This window comes from Takifugu flavidus, chromosome 18 (genome assembly GCF_003711565.1).
Source record: "Takifugu flavidus isolate HTHZ2018 chromosome 18, ASM371156v2, whole genome shotgun sequence".
Taxonomy (NCBI): domain Eukaryota; kingdom Metazoa; phylum Chordata; class Actinopteri; order Tetraodontiformes; family Tetraodontidae; genus Takifugu; species Takifugu flavidus.
Window position 1 is genome coordinate 8,593,467 of NC_079537.1, and position 9,895 is coordinate 8,603,361.

The 9,895-nt window shown below is 49.3% G+C and overlaps 2 protein-coding genes across 6 annotated transcripts; both read left to right on the forward strand.

Moving 5' to 3' along the window:
* Window positions 1–162: 162 nt before the first annotated feature.
* cant1a (calcium activated nucleotidase 1a) lies at window positions 163–5,767 on the forward strand. 5 transcript variants are annotated; one of them, XM_057015599.1, is made up of 4 exons: window positions 163–330; window positions 3,941–4,615; window positions 4,710–4,913; window positions 4,991–5,767. In XM_057015599.1, exons 2-4 carry the CDS (start codon window positions 3,964–3,966, stop codon window positions 5,359–5,361), a joined length of 1,227 nt encoding a protein of 408 aa, XP_056871579.1. In that variant the 5' UTR covers window positions 163–330; window positions 3,941–3,963; the 3' UTR covers window positions 5,362–5,767. The 5 variants fall into 5 exon arrangements, with proteins under 5 accessions (XP_056871579.1, XP_056871577.1, XP_056871576.1 ...); XM_057015597.1 differs by having other exon boundaries at window positions 163–312; XM_057015596.1 differs by lacking the exon at window positions 163–330 and adding an exon at window positions 1,150–1,793.
* LOC130515397 (galectin-3-binding protein A-like) lies at window positions 5,741–8,083 on the forward strand. The gene is made up of 4 exons (XM_057015595.1): window positions 5,741–6,021; window positions 6,137–6,219; window positions 6,565–6,826; window positions 6,900–8,083. Exons 2-4 carry the CDS (start codon window positions 6,138–6,140, stop codon window positions 7,993–7,995), a joined length of 1,440 nt encoding a protein of 479 aa, XP_056871575.1. The 5' UTR covers window positions 5,741–6,021; window position 6,137; the 3' UTR covers window positions 7,996–8,083.
* The last annotated feature ends 1,812 nt before the right edge of the window (window positions 8,084–9,895 follow it).

The window sequence follows — 9,895 nt, forward strand, 5'->3', positions numbered from 1 at the left end:
CGTTTATGTATTACATAACAGTATAATCGCAGCCCAACAATCCACCACTATGTTGGACCACTAGACCTGTTTTTAGGTTGTTTTTTTTGTTTTTGTTTTTTTGCTGGTTTAGACAACTTATTTTGCGACAGTCCGTTTAGGTGTCATAATTCGCACAGCACTTAAACGCACCTCAGGAAATTGCGCGCACGCGAGGAGCGCGCGACGCCGTCGTCACCGCTACATTCAGGAAGTGATGATCGTCCGTCTGTTGAACGGCAGCAAAAGGAGCCGAAGAAAGAAGCGACAGCGGGATGAATTCAACAGCGGACAGTGAGTTAAAACATTAGGGTGAGTACCGAGCGGCAACGCGCGGCTACTGAACCATAAAAACAACCTCCGCCGTCGTTTATCAGTCCGTGTTAGCATCCGCGTTAAGCTACTGGCAGCACGCGCGCGCACGTTCAAAATAACTTTATTGAACAAAACCATCAGCACATGTGATTATAAATCAGAATGTGGTTGACGAATCCATTTGATTTTGGTGTTTCAACCCGACAACTACTCCGGGAATAGCCCAAGACCACTTTAGGGGCCTGTCGCTGATCTGCAGCGGTTAGTTATCCAAACAAATGTCACCGCTGTGAATTTATTGATCTGGCTGCATCTTCTAGTTGGAAATATGTTGCAGGACACAGCTGTTCGTGTGCTCCTTCTAAGTGTGCAGCCCGCAGCAAACCCTCAAGTATTTATAGGCGGCATTTTCCAGGAGCCCGGTTATCTGTGCTCTTTGGAAGCCCACCTCTGCTCCAGATGTTATCCAGGGGCCAGCACGCACACACTGATCTGTGTGTGGTGTCATTGTTGGTACAGATCAAACAGGAACTCATTACACAACGACTTTGTCCGGTTAGGGTGGTTCTCTGTCCCAGTTCTGCAGTGTTCTTTCTCCCCAAGGCACAGATGAAGTTAAAATGAGCTGTTAGTCCATATTTAAAATCAGTCTCAAACTCAGACGTTGCAGAAAGCACAGTGTTTGTTTTCAATGCAACTGTTTTTCTTTTTGTGTGTATAAAGTTGTTATTGATGATTTATTTAGGAAAACTCTGGCGATGGAAATGAAATGATGGGAACCTCTCGATGAAGATGATGCGCTGAGTCCCCTCAACGATTTCTGACGTGTTTAACTCGACCTGATTTTGAAGAACAACTCCTGCATATACCTGAAGCATAAATATAGCAGATTATAGCTATGGGTCGTGTACAGGAATCCTGATAATCAAACATTGGTTCTCAAATATCTTGTAGATCGCCTGTTTGATTTTCATCACCTGGAGCAACCTGTCGCTGTTAAACACACGTCCGTGCTTTTGCATGTATGTTTTCTTCTCTGAGGCTCAGTAGTTGATTAATGATTCACACCCGGTACATGTTGGAACCTTCTGAACTAAAGCCCAGAAGGCGTTAAATGAGTTATTATCAGATTAGCAGGTAGATTTCAGAGTCCACTCGGCTTTTCCTGCAGAAACGCACCTATTATGTAAGAGCTGTGCAGGTACGCCGTTCAGGCTCTACTTCTTCTCGGCTTACTCGCGTGATGAATGATTGTTTGCGTTTTTGCCCCCTTGGACCGGTCCTGTAATCTTTGAAATGGAGGTAAAGTTCACCACCATTGTAACAGAACTTAGTCACGGTTGCGCCGCAAATATTCCGCAATATCCCGAGCAGAGGGCTCGGCGGCGTTCGCAGAGGTCTGCCGGAGAGGACGAGCTTCATGACACAGGACCAGCGTTCAGGCAGGAGGAGGCGAAGGGGTAAGAGGCTGCGCTCGTTTGGGAGCAGCTGCTGCTGGAAAGAAACGGCCCTTTAACTCCAGCGGCAGGTTGACGTTTCCGTCAAGCTGCTATAATGAGCTGCTGTTTGGCTCGCCGCCGTCGCTGAAAGAGGCTTTGAGCCGCCGTGCTGCTGCGGGACAAACGCAGCCACAGTTCCAGGTACCTCAGGTACCATTTCAGGCTTGTTCGGCCCGGTGGGGATGGTTTAAATGCAGAACAGCGCAGCAACTGTTTACCCTTGACGCTCGCAACATGGGCAGCATTTTATTTATTTCTTTTTATTCTAATTTGGCCTCAAATTGTCCAAAGTCATTTGAGTTTTTGGGAAGTTATTGAATAAAAGCTTTTTGATATAGTGCCGCCTAAAATAATGACAAACAGTCTTTGTTGCCACAGGAACCATCATAGCAACATAGTCTGATGCAGAGTTTTACGTGAAATTAGCCTGATGCTAACTGCTGCTACTTGATTCCTGGGTTACATATTAAGCGTCTGGACGGTAGCGAATGTTGGCCGTGACCTTCTGTGGGCGAGGGCAGCCCAGGGTTGCAGCCTGACTCTGCAGAGGGTCCTAAAACAGCGAGTAGCGGTTAGCATTTGAAAGGAGCTCTGAGGAGAAGACATGATCCCCTAACTGTTAGGGGATCATCTAAACGTAACATCAAAACGTCCCTTTCCTGTCCTGTTAGGGCCTAACAGGACAGGAAAGGGACGTTTTGATGCCGTTGTTTTGCTGTTTTATTGGGCTTCACAGACAAGACTCTTAATCAGTAGCATTTATTCCTGCTGTGGCATGAAAGGTTTGTGTTTTGATGAACAACCACAAAACTATGTGGTTCTGTTTTTGAGCATCCAGACCTCATTTGGTTGATATTTATCTTCCCCGCGTCGTTGTCGGCAGCCACTGGTTTATTAAGCAGCAGGTTATCCTCCTATTCAAGTTCTAGTTTTACAGCCCTAGGCGTGGTCCTTTAACCACGACACTCTCAGGACAGATGGCCCGTCGGGTATTTCCTGATTTACCTGTTTGCGTCACCGAGGCGGCTCCTCCCAGGAACACATCCGCTGTCGGGTCGTCACACAAACATAAGTTGAAGCACTTCCTGCTTTTGCCACTGAATTATTTAGGACAGGGTTTGGACGGGAAGATCTCACCTGAGTGGAAGCTAAGGGATCTTTAAGGCCAGAGTCACTTTATGGAAAGTATGTGAGTAGGGTTTAAATCCATTTGTGGCAATAGTCTGATTATTTTAACATGATGAAATTAGGTTCAGCTCTATTAGGACATGTGTTCCTGATTGTTGGCTAACAGGATACAACTTTTAACAGGTTTTCTTATTGTAGCTTCTTGATTCAGAATTTTCACTTCATTCTTTTTTTTTTAACTGTTAAGGCTTAGTAAAACACAAGTGAAAGTCTTTTCAGCCGGGTTGGTGACATAACATCACCACATGTCCACTGTCGAGACGAGCCGGAACAAAAGGAGAAGCTCCAGTGGAACAGAGAAAAAGAAAATAAACCGAGAAAACGGGGTCAAAAGTCAGCTAATGGGCAAACAGAGCTGTACAGCTATCAGCTCCATTTCCTGTAGGGGAAAAGTTAGTAAAATACCAGCAGTTTATGTCAGGTTGGAGACAAATTTGCATAAAAAAAAGCCACAAAAAGGTTCATTGTTGAGCTTCAATTAGAGACACTGTAGATGTCTTTAAGCTGTCTCATTTATGCCATAATTCCATGTTTCAGTATGGAATGATGTGCATATATCTGGATTTTTATTGTGTGATTTGGGAAAGGCAACAAATGCTAGAAAACTCCAAATATCTGCTTAAAATTCACCATAAGGGAAATGTGCTTTTAGAAAAGATGACTAATGTATTATGTTAATTAACGCGAGATCTAAGCAAACAAATGAAGGTTGGGGGGAAAAAAGAAATTTGGAAATTTAACCGCAGTGTTTGCAAATGCTGCTTACTGCCTGATTAGCAGGCGATCTTGTAACCTTCCAGGTTTACTGTGCTGTGTAATAAATGAAATTCAAATATTTCCATTTAACTAGTTAAATAGGATTCATTATAATAACCGGACTAACCATTAGCTTCAACAAGCCTGTGTTTATCTGCCCCCAGGTCACACCAGCCCTCCGTCCTCCATGCCAGCTTCACCAGCTTCACCTCGACAGGACCAGAATGAGCCTATGAGCAACCTGCGCATCTCTGTGGGAGGCCTCCCCCTGCTGGCTTCCATGGGCAACACCACCGACCCCCGTTTCCGCCTCAAGTGGAAGCCCATCGTGCTCGTGGCCTTGTCCCTGACTTTGCTCCTGATGCTGTTCATGCACATGAGCTCGGGCACGCAGTCCCATTCGTACGGCCGACCCAGCTCCAGAGTCGGAGACGCCGACCCCGACGCCACGGACTCCCTCTCACAGTACAATGACACCTACCCGCTCAGCTCACCCGAACGCACCCCAGAGGGCACCCGCTACCGCATCGCCGTCATCGCCGACCTGGACACCAGCTCTAGCAGCGACAAGAAGCTGACGTGGTTCAGCTACATGCGCCGGGGCTACCTGTCGGTGTCGGAGAGCGGGGATAAGGTGGCGGTGGAATGGGAAGGAGACAGGGTGGTGCTGGAAAGCCACCTGTCGGAGAAGGGTCGAGGTATGGAGCTGTCCGAGCTGGTGGCCTTCAACGGGAAGCTCTACAGCGTCGACGACAGAACGGGCATCGTTTACCGCATTGACGGTGAAAAGGCGGTGCCCTGGGTCATCTTGACGGACGGCGACGGCAGCGTGGCTAAAGGTTAGCATCAGGCTACTTTTGACCTCCGCGGTGCAGCTGTCAAGAGCCCTTTACAAGCTGGGTTTTCTGGGTCCTCTCACCCTTCTGCTGGCAGGGTTCAAAGCTGAGTGGATGACGGTGAAGGACCGGCACCTCTGGATCGGCGGGCTGGGGAAGGAGTGGACGACCACCACGGGCGAGTTTGTCAACAACTACCCGCAGTGGGTGAAGGTGGTGGGCTTCAGAGGGGACGTGCGTCACGAGAACTGGGTCTCCAACTACGAGGCTCTCAGGTCAGCCGCGGGGATCCAGCCCCCAGGTGAGGGTCTTTGCACCACCTCGCTCGGCGCCTCTCTCTCTTGTCGCCTGGTTTTTACCGCGCCTGTTTCCCCGCAGGGTATCTAATCCACGAATCCGCTTCCTGGAGCGACACCCTCCAGCGGTGGTTCTTCCTGCCCCGGCGCGCCAGCGAGGAGCGCTACGACGAGACGGCGGACGAGCGCCGCGGCACCAACATCCTCCTCAGCTCCTCGGCAGATTTTAAGGACATCACCGCCAGCAGAGTGGGCCAGCTCAACCTCACTCACGGGTTCTCCTCCTTCAAGTTCGTCCCCAACACGGACGACCAGATCATCGTGGCCCTCAAGTCGGAGGAGGACGGCGGGAAGATCTCCACGTACATCATGGCCTTCACGCTCGACGGGCGCATTCTCCTCCCTGAGACCAAGATCGGAGACGTGAAGTACGAGGGGATCGAGTTCATATAGAAGGAGAGACTGGCGGCCACCATTGTTCCGCTGCTGTTTACGATCCAGTCAAATGTTCTCGCCATTTCCTCGTTCGGTGTTGGGAAAAACAATGTTTTAGCGTAAATGGGACAACGAAGCGACGCGCTCGTCGCCCTTCTTCTTCCAGTGAATGTAGAATCGATGGATTTATCAAACTGTGATTCTGGGTCCCCAGTTCATCCCTCGTCTTCTCTATTTGCTCACCACTCCAGCAAACATCTGTGTTTGCATCCGCCGGATGAGTTGACCTCTCACCTCTATTTAGGTTTTTTTTGTTTTTTTAGCAAACCCGACGTTATTTGAAGGAGATGTGAAATTTTACATTTTGTGTGACATTTTTGGTGGGATGATTGAAGTAAAAGGAAAAAAATAGTGAAACCGCCAACTTGACTCTTAATTTCTTTGGAGTCGTTTGCCTTTAATTCACGTTTCGACATCGGAGGCAGGTCGGGGCTGGAGCTGCAGTTGTGCAACGGTAAACATCAGCATATTTCGTTTTAGAGCGAAACGAAACTCTGGAAGAGCAGCTAGAAAAGAGAATTGAGTTCCACGGCCCACCCACATTTTCAGCAGGGTTTTATAAAGGAGCAAAACCCGAACCGGGCTCATTTCTGGACCCCGGCGCTGTAAAACTAGAAGGTAATGCTCGTTTTCTGCATTAATGTATTGAGTCTCTCGATGTCTAGATTGGTTTTGCTGGTTTACTGGGTCAGTTCTACACGGCCTCAGCATGGTGCCCCTTCTTTCTCCCCAGAATGCTCACACCACAGAACATCTGCCTCATCTGGCTTCTGCTGCTTCTCCGGGTCGCAGGTGCAGTCAAATTGGACGCGTTCCGTAAGTGTTAAACAGCTCATGTTGCCCGGGACGATGAATCATGTTGCCCGCATTACAGTAATGGGGTGACGTAAACTTCTATGTGACGGTGTCTGTGTGCAGCAGACTGGTTGGCATCGTCAGATGGTGGAGATAGATGCTTTGTAGAGGGTTCTGTGGAACTCGGATGAGTAAATGGGAGCAGTTTGTGATTATGAGACCAAGCTGGCGTGATGTCGGAGCCAAATCCGCTGCGGAAGTACCCTCTGCGCACCAGCAGAGGGCAGTAGTGCAGCTCTTGGAAGGAGCATGCTCACCATGTCGACTCAAACCTGAGCCTTCTCCAAAGCTCGTTTGTGGTTCCAGGTTCCACAGGCGACTCCACTCACTCGTTGGACCACAGCAGCGGTCTCTCCGAGGCGATGGGCCGAATCTTCGACAGCGCGGACGCCTGTGATTTCCTGATCGTGGCCCGGACTGAGGACTCCTCGGAGACGGTCAGTCAGACCATCTGCGCACACAAAGTGATCCTGTTGCCGTTCCGGCCCTTCAACGTGTCAAAGGGGGCCGAGAGCATCACCATCAGTATGAGCCGCCCGTGCCTGCAACATTTCACCACCTTCATCAGGTAGATTTTCACTGATTCATGTGGGATTCAAAGAAAAACCCGCGTGAATGTCCTGTAATCTGGCTCCCGACAGGTACCTGTATACCCGCGAGGTGAACGTGACCACCTCCTCCTTGCGGTGCATCCACTGGATGGCCTCTCACTTTGGGGCAAAGCGGCTGATGGAGGACGCGGGCCGACTTTTCACTGAAGTCCTGCCCGAGGACCGCTCCTTTAAAGTCCAGTTGTCTCTTTACAACTACGCCACAGAGACGGGAGACCTCCTCCTCCAGGAGAACTGCCTACGCTACCTGGCCTGGAACTACCACAATCTGACCACGTCCCCGGCTTGGACTCAACTCTCCGTCCAGCTCCTCGAATCTCTTCTGCTTCGCGCCGACCTGGTGGCGCCGGATGAGTATTTCGTGCTCCGGTCCGTGGAGAGCTGGATCACGGATCAGGGCAACTCCACCACACTGGAGACGCAAGCTAAGCTGTTGAGTCACGTTCGCTTCCCCATGATCCCTGCCGAGAGGCTGCACGACCTGGAGAGCAGCTCTCCTCTCTACAGCGCTCACAGGGGCCTTTATCAGGAGAAGATGCTGAAAGCGTTGCAGTTCAACGTTCTTCTGTTCAGCAAGATCCAGGCAAGTCCAGCGTTCAACAAAGAGGACGCCGACTACCAGTCCAGGATCTACACTGGTGGGCCGTGGAGCACTGTGCTCGACCCTAGCAAAGATCAACAACCAGTCTACTTCCCCCCTCCCAGCAGGAGAAATCCTTATGACAGATACAGTCGACTAAATCCCTCCCGCACGTCGTTCGGCGTCAGCAGCTACACCTTAGCGGCGTCGCTGGAAACACCCGTCCACAACAGCCTGATCTTCCAGAAAGACAAAGTCCAATGGAGGGCAAACATCTTGCAGACGCAGCAGGACTGTTCTAACGAAGGTCTGGTCTGCGATTCGCTCCCCATGGCGAGGCTGAGGGCTCAGAGGTCGGTCTTCCAGGACAAGGTCAGCTTCCGTAACCGTCTCCTGCTGATGTGCCGCGGCAGCTACGTCGTTCAGGTGCAGGACTTCAAGAACGATGTGTCTCCTGTCAAAGTGAACGGGACCTATGTGGTCTCTTACCCCTGTCCCGGTGACCAGTACACCTTCCAGTTCGTTGTGAGACCACAGTATGTCTGATGCTCTCATCAATTGATCACCATCATTGATTATCTGCTGATTGAATCATCTATAACTGTGATTGATAAATAAACTGATTTTTACCCTTTACTATTTACTGTTGCATTTCTTTCTATGGAAAAAATATTTAAAGATCCATCCACCCATCCACCCATCCATCCATCCATCCATCCATCATCCATCCATCCATCCACCCATCCATCCATCCATCCATCCATCCATCCATCCACCATCCATCCATCCATCCATCCATCCATCCATCCACCCATCCATCCATCCATCCAAGGAGCAGCTTAGGTTATGTGTGACAGTTGTTGGACCAATGGGCAGCAACAAGCAACGTCCCAAACCTGGAACCGACCCTCCTGTTCCACCCTTAAGTCCAAATTCTACCCTCGATTCGAATATTTGGCTGGTTTGTGCTCACGTTTGTTGACGACGCCCTGCTTTGCTCCCCCATCTCTCCAGGTTTTGGTTCTCGTCACGTTTCCGCCAACGCTAATGACGGCGTTGGTGTTACCGGTCAACGCCAGCTCGTTACCTCACCAGATGGATGTGTGGTAAGGTTTTTGTCACCGTTTTTGGTCTCGGTGAATCACAAGCGTTTCCCATCTGGTGTGTTTTCAGCCTGCGTTTGGCGCTGTGCGGGCACGTCCACGCTTGTTAGCGCGGCCGCACATGAAACCGTGACTCAGTCGCGACACAAAACATGACCACTAAGATAATCACAGGTTCAGGTTTGACGACTCCTCCGTGCGCACTGTCATGCTAGTCTTGCAAACAGTCTTGGAATGTAATGCAGCGTTTCCACGGTGATTCAGTCACAGGTAATCCCTTATCAGGCTGTGAGCACAAACTATTTACCAGAAGGATATGGGATGTTTCATAACCGGGCACGCATATTTTACTGTGTGATATAGCCGTCTGCTTTGGTTGCATCATCAGATCTCCTTAGTCATACCTGGCTCGGTCAGTTTGGAATTTTCCTCATGGATAATGAATTGGATATTCCAGGATTCCTGTGAAGAAACGTCCGAAATTTCTTCCTACGAACCGAATACGCAACAGCGCAATAGTGTTGCGGCATTTAGCCTTGTGTTGCAGCTCTCCTTTACCAACTTTTAGTGACTTTGTTCAATTTTTGGCAGTAAATCAAGAAAGGGAGGAGAAGAATTTGCATCAAACTTCAACAAATATTGGTAAAAGTTTGAATTATTTCAAAGTTCAAAGATTTTAAAGTCAGATCCCATTCATGTTTAGTATTTGTGTCTAATCTGTTGCACATTGTGTTTCTACCTATTTCCAGTGTTCTGTTTTTCAAAAGGACATTGGTTTCAAACCGCGGCGTCCTGATCAAATATTCACAATGAAACCTTTAAACTTTGACCCCATTGTTGTCCATGTGTCCACATATGAGGAGGAAATGAACAGAAACATTTGGAAAGTTTTAGATAAAGGTCACTAGTGTCACCTTAGTGACTTTAACCGCAATTGACGGTTGAGTGAAGTCCGTGTTGCAACTTGCGAAGTGAAAACAGGAACGGCGCGTCGATGACTTGGGTGACCTCCGTGCAGCTCAGCCTCCGACCTTCCAACGAAGTCTTGCAATGTCTGAACTCACACGGACGCAGAGATATAATCGCTTTCCTACGTTGAATAAGAGCTCGGTTGGTGTAGCAGCTCCTCCTGTGACACAAAGGTCATCGGTTTGATCCCCGGGGCCGCCTAGCTAATAACGCCGCCGCGAGTGCAGACGTGCGGCGTAGAGCGCTTTCAGCTGCGGTAGCCTTTAAATAGCATCCTGCAGGAGAATTCCTCTAAACTACGCACTTGCACCAATTACGACAGCCAAAGACATTTTATTCCATTTAAAAGCAGATGCTGTCATATTAGTCATCCT